Below are 16340 nucleotides of genomic sequence, written 5' to 3' on the forward strand. Positions count from 1 at the left end.
AACTGTTATTGTTTTAACTTTGTTAGAATTTGCTTTAAATTATTTCTATTTGCTAAATTCCAAAAACATGGTGAAAACATTTTTTTTGTAACTTTCCTTGAATTGAAAATTGACTTGTGACTCGCATGAACACAAATGCATCACATAATCCATCAGACATTTGCAGAGAGAAGCCCAAAAGTTTTGACCGAAGTCATACATTTTAATAAACAGCTAGAATTACCAAATAATTTTGGTAATTCTAGCTGATCTAAAGCAAGAAAAGTCTGGTATGATTTAACTTCAGACAGTGAGAAAAAAATTGTTGTGTCTTTTAATTCAGTGTATGTAAATATCTGGTTTCAACTGTACATGTACAAGACAAAATGAAGGAAAACATGACTATATTCTGCAATTTTAAACCATAACTATCATCATGAGACTTCTTCCATCCTGCCTGGGTTTGAATCTCCATCAAAAACCAAACATAACACTTTTCAACTCTTACTGTGGAAGGTAATTCTATTAACTCAGGGGGCAGCTGAATACTTAAAAAGTATATCACACTTTTTAAGATTGTTAGTGACAAAAAAAAACTGTTTTATCCTTTTATACTCTGCAGACTTCCCCTACTTTGTGTTGGTCTGTGGTTTGCTTCTCCACCTGCATCCATAGTGCACAGAGGAGTGTTATCATACATCCTTCCTCCTATAAACTGTCTGACTCCAAGAAACTCTTAAGTGTTTTCATCACTGCTGGTATTTACACACTTTACTCCTTTTAAATAATAATATTCTAGTTTCAGTAAATATTATGGGGGGTTTTTTGTTGCTTTTTTTGTTTTAGTTTTTATTGCATATTTGCAAACAGCAGATTGTTGTTCAGGACTGGATCCAGCAGAGATTTGGCTACAGGCACACGGATGACTCACCTGTTTATCTACAACCATCAGTCGCTCTTCCATTTTCTGCTCAGTTACTTTTTTTTTTCTTTGTGGTGAAGCTGACAGCAGAGCACATGGCTCATTCCACAAAACGTTCTTGTTAAAACTTGTTCAACTGCTTGAAGTTAACTGTCTCTCAGAAGAACAGAAAGTACAGAAAGGCTATAAATACATTTTTAAAAACATGTAGGATATTTCCCACAGGCATTCACTACCTCTGTCAGTCTTTAATTGTGTGTTGCTTTGGTTGAGTACTGATAATTTATTATTACTATATTTATCTTTATTACTAAGATTTTATTAAACTTGACCATGTTATTTTGAAACATTATTTATTTGGATTTATTTAGTAGTGACAGACACACTAAGTAGATAAGCTACAATCTATCTGTAGCTGGAAGCTAGCAATTTATTGAGCTATTTAGTGCTGCAGGGTTTTTACCAACTTCCCCCTAAAATTAATCTTAATTATTTTGTAAACATTCAGAAAAATGCTGAAGTTTAAGTTCTCGACTGTTAAGAACTCCTCAAGTACTTAGGCGTTTATATTTGAGTTAGCAGTTTACCATTAGCTTTTGCTAAATACCATGTTAGTGCAGTGCTTAAACATTGGCTTAAGTAATGTTTATGAGCAGTGCTTTAGGTTAGCTGCACTGCTAGCTATCTTAAGGTCAAGGTTCAGAAGCTTCAATAATCAAAATAAATACTTAATATCCATCAATATTCTTTACAAGTGCTGGTGACTTTCTCCAGCGAACCCTGGACAGGTCACCAGTCTGTCGCAGAGCAACACAGTGACAGACAGGACAAACAACCACACACACGCACACACACGCACACACACACGCGCACGCACACGCACACACACACACACACACACCCACACACACACACACACACACACTAAGGAAAAATTAAAGAAACCAATTAACCTAACAGTCATGTTTTTGGACTGTGGGAGGAAGCCAGAGTACTTAATATTAAGTTTTTAATACTTAATATTTGTTTCTTATCTTGGTCAGCAATAAAACAAAGAATCGTTTTCAAGTTCATAAGTTAATTTGACTTAATTATGTCCTAAAACATAATACAGTGGAAATGTAGAACTGACAGGTTTGATTGAACTTTTCCTCTCAGATTTTGTGTCACAATAACTAACAAAACACATCCGCTCAACAGTCCCAGACATGAGTGACTTGTTCCAACAAAGGCCAGCACTGATTTCTCAGGATGTTCATAATGAAATTTCCTGAATTGCCTTATCAGAAATCTGAGAGACGCTTCTCCTTTCTTCTCAGAACACTTGAAATGCAAGAGATGCTGAAGTGGGACACCCCGGCAGGAGTCCCTGCCTGCCAGACCTTCAGGGTTGAGGATGCCTGGACGGCCCTGAACCTCTGTTCCACACAGGGCCACAGCTCCTGCTTCTGCATGCCGCTGTTTGTTTTAAAAACTCTGACAGTGTCTCATTTGGAAACTGCTTTCCAAGCCATGCCTGGGTGACATGTGAGATGGTGGAAATAGGGAAAGCAGCCAAAAGAAAAAAAAAAAAAGAAAAAGATGTCAAAACAGCCCTCAGCGCCTGCAGACTGTGACTTCTCGCTCTGACACGCAGGGATCAGCTGCATTGTTCGCCTAAATCCATCGTTTGGTAAAGAGCTGCCTTAACAAAAGATCCACCAAATCCACAGAGTGTTACGTGATGTAATGGACGACTAACTGGTCTGTTTGGCTGCGTTGCACCGACATGTTGCGGGACACCATCTATACGTTGGTTATGCTACTGAGACAACAATTCGTTCTCAGAAAGATTCAGGAATCAGTTTGGACTGGTGGCTGATCGTGGCGATGAGCTGTGGAAAAGCTGCTTCCAAGAAACCCTGTGATGCTCTGCTGTGGTTGTGAGTTTTCAGGCATGAGGGTGGCCGCAAGCAAAAAGCCTACTGCAGGAAGATCTCTATCAGATATGGAAAACGGATGCCTGTGAAAAGCATTTTCTCATTAAGTTTGTTCTTATTAAGTTTGTTCTTTCTCAGGAAAGCGTTCATCAGAGGATCCTAACCCAAACGTTTGCAGAAATTTTAAAGTCCAAAAGTTTCCGACACAACTTCATTGTCTTCCAAAGGGACAGAAAGAGTCACAAAAAACCAAAAATCTGCTAAAGCAATAAATTAATGTGTTACAAAAAGCATTTTATGCCATAAACAGGACTTATTGTTGAGGAGGTGTGATGCTGTGGGATCCAAGGTACTTGTCGTCTCATGAGCTCATTTTGGCTCCAGGAGATTTTATTTTATTTATTCATTGATATTTTTTGTGGATCTCTTTGTTTAGGTTTACACAATTCAAAAGAAAACATGACCAGAGACAAAATTGAATACAAAATAAATTAACAACAAAAAAAGCGTGTTCTCGTTCTCTTAGAGTCTCTTTCCAAAACTTTTTGTAAATACTTTAAAAACAAAGACATGCTTCAACTATCCAGCTGATTTTTTTCCATCATATAAACCTTTTTTAGTCTCTGTTTCCATCCAGTTACAGTTACTGACTTCACATTCTTCCGATTAACAATTATAAAGCAGAACATATGAGGACACTTCCCCTTTAACAGTTTTCACAATTTCTTTCTTAATATTTTTCTGTTCTTTAGAAAATGACTGGACAAACGATACCTGTGGTCACCTGTGTTGCCTCATTGTCTCCAGCATAAAGCTGCATACAGATTTTGAGATAATCAGAGGGACATGAAAACATTGAATTATTTCCACTGCTGACAATCGATTCCTTAGTGACTACAGAGTTTAACCCACAGTTCTGCTATTTTAGAAACAAATAATGGCATAAACTTTATTTATTTGAGTTTTATCTAAATAATAAAAACCTGATATATTTATTTTATTCTATTCTAATGTGGGAGTTTTGTCTTTTGATTAAAAGCAGTCCTCAGTCAGACACACTGCAGTGACCTGACATCGGAATGCATATCAACAAGCCATCAAGCAGCAAAGATTTCTCTTTGTATTGCATTTATGACTCGTAAATGTCTCACTCTCCATCTGCAAGAATCCAGTGACTACCAGTGTGTGTATGTGTGTGTGTGTGTGTGGGGGGGGGGGGGGGTGTGTGTGTGTGTGCGTGCGTGTGTGTTAATGATTGACCCGATCAGGACTGATTGGAGCCAATAAACCTGTTTGGGTTAAAAAGTAAAGCAAGGAGCCTCTTTCTGTTGTTGTTAACATCCAGTATGTCATTCTGAGAGTTTTTTATTCATTAGATCCTTGTGGTGGATTTATTGTTTGTCCTGCTGCAAATGAACTAAGTATGTTGGTTTTCAATTCTTTAAGTAAAAGTCAGAATGTTTTTGAAAACACATTATTTTTGTTTAACATCAATAACAAATCACAACTCAGAAAGACTTGAAGGCAGACAGGTGTTTGGTTCTTGGCTTTTCTACTCTTATGTTTTTACGTGGCGCCCTCTTGTGGACGCAATCTCAACATCTGATTATTTTTGTGTCTTTCGTAACTATTGAGCTTCAGTTTCACACGCTAACATGGCAGAAATAACTGCCCTGCTTTACTTTGTTAATTAGAAAATAACAACATACTGTTCAAATGCCAAATTTAAAATAAAATAAAATACATTTCTGGGACTATGTATGAATTTACATAACCACAAAGCTGATACTTTTATTTGTTGGACTTTTTATATGTTGTCACATTTTAGTGTATTGTACATGTCACCTGGATAATTTTTTTTTGTACAAATACAAATCTGAAAATTTGGTATCTTTATAATAAATTTGTAATAATATGAGCATAAAGTAGCAATAATACAAGAATGATGTCGTGATAGAGTGAGAATAAAGTCGTAATATTAGACGAATCAATCAGTGAAAAAAATAACTTCTACATAAAAAATAATTTGGGCATCTTGTCAAGTAATAATTCAGTATTGGCTTTTACAAATCAGAAAATACTTAAACCTTTGTAACACGTCTGTATCAAATTGTGATCAGCAGGCAGAACCTGAAGCAATTGTGCAAATGATTGTGTTCATTTCAAAGAAAGAACTGCATAGACTAGCCAATCTGGTCACATCAGACCTAACTGTATCAAAGCTTTTTCAGGTTATTTTACCTCTTCTAGTAATTAATTCTGATAAAATTATGACTTTATTCTTGTAATATAAGAAAAAAATCACATTTGTCTGGCCCAAAAGGTTTGTTGTAGAATTGTATATTAGCAATAAATACTTCTATATTTCTTCAAAATGTCAGTAGAGCACCATACTGTACAGTTTGAAACGCGGAGAAATGAATAAATGAATAAACACTGTGCAATCTACAAAAATAACTTTGAAATTGTGCTTAGTAATAGTTCAAGGACAACTTACTTCATGCGTTACCAGTACAACCTGAAGCACCAGTCACTGGCGTTACCCTCTCAACTGCTGGTTTCGATAAAAATCCAGTAACTTAGTTTTTTTTTTTTTTTTTTCTCACTTGATTTTACCTCAATTGTTTTTCACTGTGAATTTGTAATATGAGAGACAACACAGAGACAGCAGGCATGAAATCGCACCAAAAAACATTTTTTATTCTATAAAAGAAGAAGAAAGGGAAGAAAAGGGGTCAAAATAATCACAACTGTACAGGGAGAAAGCGACTTTTAAACACCATGAGTCACAGTATCAAAAAGCTCACGTTTTCCGCACTGATCTTTACACTTTTGTTCTGTACAAATAAAAAAAAAATCAAGAGAAAGGAAATATTATTGATAATTGTATTATTATGATAACTGCATTGCACTGAGTAAATACACTACTGGCCCATAAGTTACTGCATTCAAATAGAAAATACCTAAAAGTTCTGGGTTTTGCGGGAGAAATGATTCACGGTGGGTCGAGGCACACAGACGGACACAGGCGGTGACGTCTCAGCAGGGGTCAAACTCTTAAAATATGTTTCACAGATGGACATTCCCGTTTGTGTACATAAAAAAGCCCGACAAAAATAAAAACTCTGAAGAATACTGAACAACAAAAGATCTGATAAACAAAGAAAAAACAACCAGAACAGGAAAGTTAAGTGTATAGAAGCATGAAAAAGTATTTGCTTTCTTACAGATTTATTTTGGTTTAGCTTTAAAGATTTTCTATCATTAAATGCATTTTAATATCCTGAAAGAAGTTGTTCCATACTTTTTTATAACAAGACGATCAGTATTTTTTGGAAAGGTCAATTTCAATTTTCAATTTGATGTGATCAAATCAGATTTGCAAATCAAGGAATTACTTAAAAAGAACCCATCAGACAACATGAAGTAGGCTAAATGTTCTCAAAGAGCAACATATCATGTCCTGAATTATACTCAAAAGAACCACAATTCTTCCACAGTCTCATAAAAGGTTCATTGCCAAGTATTGCAATACATGGAGACAATTATTTGATTTAGGGAGCAATTCCTTCTTCATACAGTACCTATCTCAAGGTAAGTCATCATCTAAAAACAGCATTTTATATTTTCTGTGGTCATTTTTGTGTGATAATTAAACTTGTTTGTTGATGTGAAATATTTAGTTTGCCAAAAACCGACAAAATTTGTTAGGGAGCAAATACTTTTTCTCATTGTTTCACACTGGACATTTTACCCTCCAAATCCCACACTAACACACTTTGTCCGTTGTGACCAGGTGTTTACATCCCGGCTCTCTCTCCTTAGTGTGACTCTATAGCTGAAAAGTGTTTTTGCTCACAAAAGCTTCTGTGATTTCTTGTGCTTGTTAAGTATTTTCCCAAAACTTGCTCCTAAAGTGCTACTTTCTCAAATGAAGGTGAAGGATAAAAACTCTTTAAATGTACAGCTTGTTTGTTTTCCAACAGAATTCAGTTCTAGTTTGCCATAAAGTTTTGCTTTATCTGACTGTGATACGTTTGCCTTTGCCAAAACATATTTGATTTAAAATTTAATCTGGAAGCTCCACAATATTGCTGAAATAATAATCATAATAGTTTCAAGTATCCATTTTGGTTGGCTTTACTAAGTAATAAACCAGATTCGGTGGGGTCACAGCATCTTCCTGGAGAGTCTATGAAATGTTTAAGTCATTATCCAAATTCTTAAAGCTGGGGTTCCAACTTCCAGATTATTTTACAGCTCTGTAGAAATGTTCAACAGAAAACAAGAAAAGTTTCTACTTCTTGGCTCAAACATAAATCACTCACTAAGCCAAGTTTCACCTGTTCAGTTCAAGAAAATCTGTAGCTTCAGTAAAACTATGTCCCAACAAGACATTGGATCATCAATTTGAGATTTTTTAGATCTATTCCTGGAATGGGTTTGAAAATACTAAAAAAGAAAGAAAACAACTTTTAAATTGGCATAATTCATCTTCTTGCTAGTTTGCTAATGTTATGCAGCTTCTAATAGCTTTCAAAGAAGTTGTTAACCTCAGGAAATCCACATCGCTCAAAAAAATATTGTTTTGTTTGACTTTTTGATTTGTCTGGCAAATGTTTATTGACTTCTGTTGCTCCAATGAGTTTTTTTATTAGGCAAGCAAGTGAAAAATGTTAAGTTATCTTGCTTTTAAGTAAGTATTTCCTATTTCTTTTATATGATGAAAAATTAAGCTTTTTTCAGCATCAATTCTGCCTCTTCAACATCATCCTCAATGTTAAGGTATTTCTTCATTGAAAAGATTTAAAATCAAGTACAATTCAATATCAACTGCTTGTAACAATCTGAAAATTATAGCTTTAGCAGTCAGTGCTAGGGATGTCTTCACATTTTTCTATAAATAATGCCCAAATTTAAAGGATTTTTCACTTTAACTTAAAAGGAAAACCCTCAAAAAATATGAATTCATAAGCTGAAATGTTAAAGCACCTCACATTTGTTCTATACAAGTTAGCATTGCTAGCATTGCTCCATTAGAATTCTAGAAATCTTTAGATGTGCTTTCTCATTACTTCTTTGAGTTTTAGCTCATAATACTCTATGACATCAGTATATACAAAAGAAATTGGTTGAAAAATCTCATATTAAAACAGGAAAAATACCACTTGTTATCCTAACCCACCTATAAATGCAATTAGCTAATATGTTTGTGTATTATGTACCATCTTAATGAATTAGCTCCATCCTAAGTTTGCTGGTCAGGGCTAGTAATATTCATTTAAGTTTCTCAAACAGATTATCAGTGTACTTTAAAAAAGATAACATTTGAATTTACAATCTGAAATGTTAAAGCACCACATGTTTGTCCTGTACAAGCTAGTTTTGTGACAACCGCTTCGGAGAAGCTTTAGTAAACTTTGTTCTCATGGACATTGCTTCTTAGTTAGAGTGTCTCTCACATTTAGATTGTGGCATTTGTATCTCCAACTGTAGCTAATAAATTGAAAAACTTCCAATAAAAAATAAAATTAACATTTGATTTCTTACTCCATCATAAATGCTAGCATCTAGTACATTAAAGTTAGATAGCATCTGTGTAAACTAGCTTGTAGGTAGATTTATTGGTCAGGGATTGTAGCTCTCTGACTTAAAACATAATTTATAATTTTAGAGGATTTGTATAGTTTAGCTTTAAAAAAATACAGAAATTTTAATTTTATTAATGAATTGGTAAAGTACTGGAAATGTCAGCTTTTGTGCCTTCGTGAATCTGTTTCTTCAAGATTTAGCTTCTTTAGTTTGACCTTTCATTCTTTATGCATTTCAGCAATGGGATCAACAGCTACATGAAGTTTGAAAAACACCTATTAATTAAGAAAATTTGAATTTTATTTCTGGTCCACCTTGGATATTACCAGCTAGTGTTTCATTTGAGTGAATTAGCTACCCATTTAGAGTTAGTAGAATAAGACTTGTAATCTCTTCAACGTTTCCAGATGAAACTATCTATTTAATGGTATTTTTAAGTTAAAAGAAAAATAAAATGTAAAACATTTAAAATTAAAAGCTGAAATGTTAAAAGCATCACAAGCTAGTATTGCTCCATTTGCCTCAACATTTGTCGTAAGCATTTTGTCTTTTGTTTGAGTTTTATGGTGACATTAATATCTAAAACTATACTGAAAAAAACATGTTGTAAAGAGAAGTAGTTCACAATTGTTACTTTAACCTTCCTTAAACGCTAGTGAGCTAAGTTTATGTAGCATCTAAGTTAAAGATCATTTTACTTGTATGGCTGAAATCATTTTGTGGTAATGTATTTTATTTGTATAAAATAGAATCTATTAGTATGTTAGAATCTTTTGTGTACTATTTGGGAACTTTTCAAACTTTCTACAGAAATAAAAAATGTGAAGCTAGCTTCTGATTTAACCCCGTAAGTCTGTTTCTGTTGACCACACCTGACTCTTAGCTAACCTTACCAACAACATTTGAGTGCTTTTTGTGTGACAGAATTCAAATCAGGTCCAGTGATAAAATATTAAGCTCTCTTACTATTTAAAAATAAAAACCCTGTTTGTTTGTTTTTTTAATAAAAATTCTCACCCCGCCCAAACTGTCTCACACGCACTTACATGCTCACCAACGTCACTATAAGAAAAAACAAAGCTATTCTCCATGCAACACAAGTGTTCACAACACAAGTGGGACCACTTTTTAAGTAACTACGAAACAAATGTATTAGATTTTGGGGGGACAACACACATGATGAAATACATTTTCATCAAACCAACAAAGGAAGAAAAAGAAAAACTTTTTTTTTCACATTATCTAGTCAGTGTTAAAAATAGAAATTCACCCGTTACATTTACTCTGCACTTTCTGATTATATACAGTTATGTACATGGATTTCTTTTAATTATTTGTCCTTAATGTCTTATCAACAGTTTACAAAAGAAAGAAAATTGCAATCAAATGCATAAACTCTTCTAAAAAGATGTGCTTAGTAACTTTTTCTTTTTTTTTACTTGAAGCAAGGGGGGATGATAAGAAAACTGGGACTATTGTGTTGGTCTGCTCAAGTAAAAAGAAAAATGTCCCTCCAAACAAGTGACTGAACTGAGTTAGGATTTTAAACATTCGTTTTTATGTGGAGAGTTACCAATTTTTCCTATTTCTTCTAACTAGCTTCCACTGATTTACACCAAAACCTGTTAAAATCCTGAATCAGATCCAGTGACTGTATTTGGATTGATCTTCTTTTGCAGTTTGCAGATCAAGCAACAATCTGCCCTCGTCGCAGCATGCACTCAGCTCACAGGAAATCTGCATGTCCATTTCATTCACTAACATTGAGTTCTCACATTCTAATTTTTTAAATGATGACAAAAATCTGTATGGTCTATAAACAGAATATCTTTTTTTTTTTTTTTTTTTTGCACCTGAACAGACCAGAACTATAAAAGAGGTTCTTTCAATTGCCAACAAAGCCTCCATAAAAACTTATAATCTGTTGGCTTTGCTCAACAACACGGGCTTCTATCCTGACGTTCCCCCATTTTTAAGGTTCTTGTGAGTTCAAACTACCAAGCTAGTGCTCTACTTACTGAGTTGAACAGAACAGCGCATGGAGCGAGGTCTGCGTTTTGTTGCATAATCAAGTTCAGCCCAGGTCAGGGGTTGGAAACCAGCCTGTTTAAGACATGTACACAGGATCAGTTCTGCTCCGAAACACCAACAGTTTGATTTATGTGCTGAGCAGCACTAAAAAACAAAAACAAACAAACAAAAATAAACATTAAATCCAGATTTGCTCAGTACTTTGTGGAGCGTACTGTATGTTTACTGAGAGGATTGACCCCCTTTGGGGTAGAAATGCTAGTGAGGAGAGCACTTTAGTTTCCCCATGGTCTGAACCCAAAGGCGTGATGGACCCTGACAGCCCGGCACAGTGCCTGTAATTTCATTCAGGACCTCTGACAGACGACCTACAGTCAAAACCTGACGTACGCCACTGGATGTTTCAACAAAGATGAACATGAGTCGCAAAATGGAGCAATTTCTGGTGCAACAAATTCACATAATTAATTTTTAAACTAATCAAGTGGAGATTCTCATATTTTCTCCCCCATCTTCAAGGTCTTCAACACACGTAGCCGGGTCTTTATGAAAACAAATATCTCTGCCACATCATTTGAAAAAATAACATTGTGTCCACGGGATCCGTTTAAGAAAGGTCTTCATCAACACGAACCTGCTGAATTACACCACACACCATCGTTTTAAACATGCCAACCCATAGGGGCAGTGTTGGGCAAAGCTGAAATCTATGTCAGCCAATTACATCCTTCAAAACAACCTCGACTTCCTGTAAGGAATAAATCATGGCACTAGGATTTGTGTGGACAGTGGTTGAGCTGCTTTAAGAATTAATAAGTGAAAAATAAATTTAACTTTATCTCATAAGCAGACCTTTTTTATATTCTTTGTTTTTATTTTCATTGTAAGAGACCCTTTATTATATGTAATTGTTTTTTTTTTTTTTGCACATTTAAGAAAATAGTATTATTTTACTCATTTATGTATATATTTATTGAGTTTTTTTTTTCTTTTTGCTTAATTTATTTTACATTGTAGATTTCAAGACATTAACACCAACATTACCAATAATTGCGGTTAATTTATATTATTTATATGTCATCATTCCTTTATTATTTTTTTGTTTAATCTGATATTATTTATTGTGTTGAAAATCTTTCTATGTAATATATTTGTTTGGACTATAGAATATTTTTTGGGAAAATAAAAAGAAAACAAAGATAGAGCTACTTTTAGTAACCATGCTAGAATATAGGGTCAATGAAACACAAATCGTTTTTAATGATATTAAACTGAGTTTACATGTGGATGACATCCGGCTACGTGTGGACTAGGCGTTAATAAAACCTCCAAAAGCTGCTGGATTTATGATTTATTAGATTTATTACGTCACGGTTTGGACTGCAAACTTCGTCTCAGTGGTTCTGGTTTCGCCCTTACAGATTGACTTCAGTTATTAAGGCTCAACGGGCAAGAGGTAAAAGAACGTTGACAAATGCCCGCAATAAACACTCGTAAAAATGTTCATTTCTGATTATTTCTAGTTTTTCTTTTAACTCAAAACTCACCCACAATCACACAAACGCAGGCAACTAACACACAATCTGAAAAGTCCCCCCTATTGTATTTCCCTGCATGAAGAGTTTGTCTTCTTAAACAACTTGTGTTGCTCCATCTTTTTCACAGCCTCAGAAAATCAACGAAAAGGATCCGACTTATTTATTTTTTTGTTGTTGTTACTGTTCAGATCAGCAGACCTGGAGGGAATAGAAAACTGTTCACCAAAGGCCTAGCTTTCTTTCTTTTTTCTTTTTTTTTTTGTAAAACACCAATAAGAACGCATACAAAGCAAATACTGTTGCCAAAGAAGGATTGGAAAGGTGTGTGCACGCCCGAGGGAGAGGTGGAGGGAGAACATAAACAATGTGACTGACGCACTGAAAAAACAAAAAACAAATCAGTCTTTAAAAAGTTCACAGTCTTCCAGCTCCATGTACCAAGGAGAGGCAGGAAGGTGGGTTGGTTTGAGGACCAGGACACCGGAGACGTCACTTCAGCTGCTGCAGGTGGGTTCGCAACATGGAGTCGGCGAAGTACTTAATCCATAAATATTGGAGGCTGTGTTTGCAAGGAGCCCCAGGAGGTCAGTTAAATTTCCTCCATTCATTAAAAATCTTGAGTAAACATTTACTATGATGTGACTTAAAAGTTGAGAGAAACCAGATCCACCAACGAAGGCGAGCTAAAGGTCATTTATAAACCACCTTCTAGTCTCAGGCTGATCACCTCCGTGCCACGCTGCATTGATGCAGGAATTCATGCAAAACGACTCCCGACCAACAACTGTATAATGCACACTTTTCAATATGCCCACATTTCTCTATTTAAATCATTTTTTATTGGTCTGATGTAATAGTTGTAATGCTGCTAATCATCAAAAAAAAAAAGCTAGAATTATGTTATTCTTAGTGAAATTTTCAATGCAGTACAGGAATCTTCCTTTTAAAATTACAACTGCAATAAATAGTTGTAATTTTTTGTTGGTGCAATTTATTGAGATGCACCAGCAAAAAGTCACTGGTATCCCTAATTTTCCAGCATTTATGTTGCTTATTTGTATTGAACAGAAAGGATTCAACTCAAACCATTCTTGCTCTGCAACACGTCAGTAATAAATTTACTAGGATGTTAGATGGCGTTCTTCATTGTGAATTGTTGTTTGATCACACAGCTAAATCTCATGTGACAGCACAGGGCTTAAACACAAAGTCAACATTCCTTTGACTTTGTGAGAACCTGGATCCTCAAAGAATCCAGGTTCCTGGATTCTTTGAGGAGCGACTGAACAACTCTTCACCAACTCCAGACTTACACTGAATTCAGAATAAAAAAAAAAAGAAAAAAGAAAACAGCAACTGAAGTGACATCCAAGTTACATTAGGTTTTTAAAAAACACTGAACAACCTCTTTGTATCCCCTACTCTTCCTCCTCTCCCTTGGATGGACTGATGGATGGATGGAGGGATGAATGAGTGAGTTTCAGTCCCATCTTCTTATTCCATTGCTATTCAAAAACTGAGTTCAGGATTTTGAGATAGGACTGAACTGAGGTGCACAATGAAGATAATTAATAAATCCACCATGCATAAACACGTATGCAGACACACTCCCAGTTGTCCTGTAATTTCAACGTGGAGAGAAGGAGGAAGTGTTCTTGTTCCGCCTCTGCAGATTGTGTTTAGAAATCCTGGACGCAAAACGTGGAACATCATGGAGGCTCTTGTCTACGCGGGTGGACTCTGGGAACCCGAGAGGGTCGGAGGTCGGTTCGATGGGCTGGTTTTGGAGGGGAGTTCACATCATCACGTGGCGGCGGCGGTGAAGGGACAAATGGTCAGACCGGGAGAAAGAGCGGTCGCATTCCGTGCACCGGAAAGGTTTGATTCCTGTGTGCTTGCGGAAGTGTCGGGTGAGCTCGTCGGAGCGGGCGAAGCGCCAGGTGCAGCCCTCCCAAGTACAGTGGTACGGCTTCTCTCCTAGAAATAAACACAACAATCATTGTTACATAAGCAGGAGCTTTAAGCATCTAAACTGTACATAATTCATACATGGACCTCACACCCAAGGGGAATGTTGATGTCTTAGCACCTTCACCTTTCCTCCAGTTTTGCTCAAAAACCGACTCTGGGTGTGCAGTGAGACTGATTTAAGCACATATATCTAACAATAATTAATGGTGTGTGCGTTTAAATCACACAAACTCCACACGTATTCTGTCACAACTCTGATAAACCCTGGCTTCCTTGCTCCTCATGTATGAAAATCCAGGAGGGCCAAAAGACATGCAACATTTTTAGCCTTTCACATGCAAAGTACGTTTTTTAACGTGCACACAACTGTGTTCTCAACTTAAAGGCAATCACAGACAGTTGTTTTTTTTGTCTAATAAGTGTATTTGTTGGACGGAAAAAAAATAAATCACTACCAACAAATAAAAAAACCCACAGCAATTTTGTGGAATATGTGGTTAAGCATACAAATATGTTTATTTTTTGCATTGCCAGTAGTATTTAAACATTTCTTGACTTACTATGTAATGTATGAAACTATTTAATAGTTTTGCATTATATTATTTTTTTTATTTAATTTTAATTTTTTTTTTCAGATAAACCCAGTCAAAGTAGCCCTTTTTCAGTCTCTCACTTGCTTTAAGCCGTTCACAAAGAAGTCTGATTGTAGTCGCATTTAATTATTAGTGAGAATGAGCATGCAAAAAAAAATAAAAAATAAAAATTCAGATTTCAGCCAAAGAAAATGCCATTATTGTCAAAGGCAAAAATGTTGTTTTTAGATGTTTTTGGTGACGTGAGCTGGTCGCTTTCCTTTTACCTGTGTGTATCCTCCTGTGGGCTTTGAGGTGAGAGCTCTTGGTATAAACTTTTTTACAGCCTTCATAGTCACACATGTGGATCCTCCGCCTCTTTAGGTCTAGTGTATCGGGGTCAACAGGTTCCAAGTCTATAACTGACCTGGGACAGAAAGATGCAAGTAGGAGTTAGTGGTGCTGGACACTGAAAATACAATACCATTTCTTTATCTCATGTCAGTTTGTGTAACCTCTTTTTAAAAGACAAAAATCACATCAATGAATAAGAGCAATCCTGGATTTATGGAAGTTAGGTGGAAGTAAACCCAGTTTTCTACCTTAATAATACCACCACTTATTGATTCTCTTCAGAAGAAAGCTAATCAAAACTGTCTGTGACTGGTTGACTTTGATAATGCCAGAAAGTGTATGGGATGTAGGATATATTATTATTGTATTGGAATTTAGACCCACAAATGAAAGGGAAAATCAATTTCAGCCCATTTCCAACCTTCATCTGTCTTTCACTGGAAAATGACCAGGGTATCCTTGGCTCAGCATTTCCTTTGTGAGAGTCTTATCAGATTAAACATGTAGCTTATTCACTGGAAGAATGTTGGAGTACCAGCACATCGGGACCAGGTGGTACAACAGAACAGGGAAGATTGTGTTTGTTTATGCTAACGTCTATATTTATGTGCAAACACCACTGTATTTTATATATAAAGTTGTCGGTTGTGTTTATCTCAGTTACAATTGCAATGCTATTTCTGAAACAGTAAAGTTTTTCAGTGATAGGAGCTTCCAAAATTAAAACTAGTTTCAGTAGTGGTTATAGAAGAAACTACTGCTTCAGCTTTGCCTGTGAAAATATAACATGAGCTGGAGCATCATTAAACAAGAACTTCTGCTAACTGTGTAAGTAATGGTCCTTTTAGATAATGATAGCACATAAACTGCTGTTAGCATAACAGATTTGGTTGGCATAAGCTAACATGTTAATGTTAGTGTGTTAGTTAATGGTAGCACGTGAACTGATTTCAACTTAACTAAATGTTAGCAACCATAGATCTGCTTATTTTAGCATTTCAGCTAGTTATAATAAATAAGCTGCTGTTAGCATGGTAAACGGTTAGCTAACAGGCATTCAGTTCAACTCAAAAATAATCTAATCTAATAATCCAAAAATGAAATTATATGTTGTTGTAATTCATATTATCTGAAGTTAAGCTTAGGAAGCCAGTCTGAGTTAAGTTGTATAGTTTGACAACTAATCAATGTAGATCAGGAAAGACTCAGGTAGACTAAGGAACATTTAGGCATAAGTGCATGAAAGTAATGAATTTATTAACCGTTACAGGCCTGTGAGCACAAGGGGCCTAAGAACAGTCAAAGTACTACCTGTTGACTATCAATGGATTTCACTTTGACTTCATTCAGTTTTTCAGCCATCAGCTCTCATTTTCAGCTGATCAGGTTCAGACATCAACTTCTTGAACAATATTTAGCATTAGCTCAAGCTTTGATTGTTCAGTATATTTCTACATCTCTA

The 16340-nt window shown here is 35.6% G+C and overlaps 1 protein-coding gene across 1 annotated transcript in view; it reads right to left on the reverse strand.

Moving 5' to 3' along the window:
- Positions 1-5494: 5494 nt before the first annotated feature.
- The window catches only part of klf8 (Kruppel like factor 8), a 70762-nt gene continuing 59916 nt past the window's right edge, over positions 5495-16340 (reverse strand). Inside the window, exons 6-7 of the mRNA XM_088012436.1 lie at positions 14812-14951; positions 5495-13958 (exon numbers count right to left, since the gene is read on the reverse strand). Of these exons, the coding sequence (XP_087868562.1) occupies positions 13777-13958; positions 14812-14951 (322 nt within the window). The 3' untranslated portion in view covers positions 5495-13776. The remainder of the gene's footprint in view (positions 13959-14811; positions 14952-16340) is intronic.

This window comes from Poecilia mexicana, unplaced genomic scaffold, assembly GCF_051168715.1.
Source record: "Poecilia mexicana isolate PSO_F unplaced genomic scaffold, ASM5116871v1 scaffold_14, whole genome shotgun sequence".
NCBI lineage: Eukaryota > Metazoa > Chordata > Actinopteri > Cyprinodontiformes > Poeciliidae > Poecilia > Poecilia mexicana.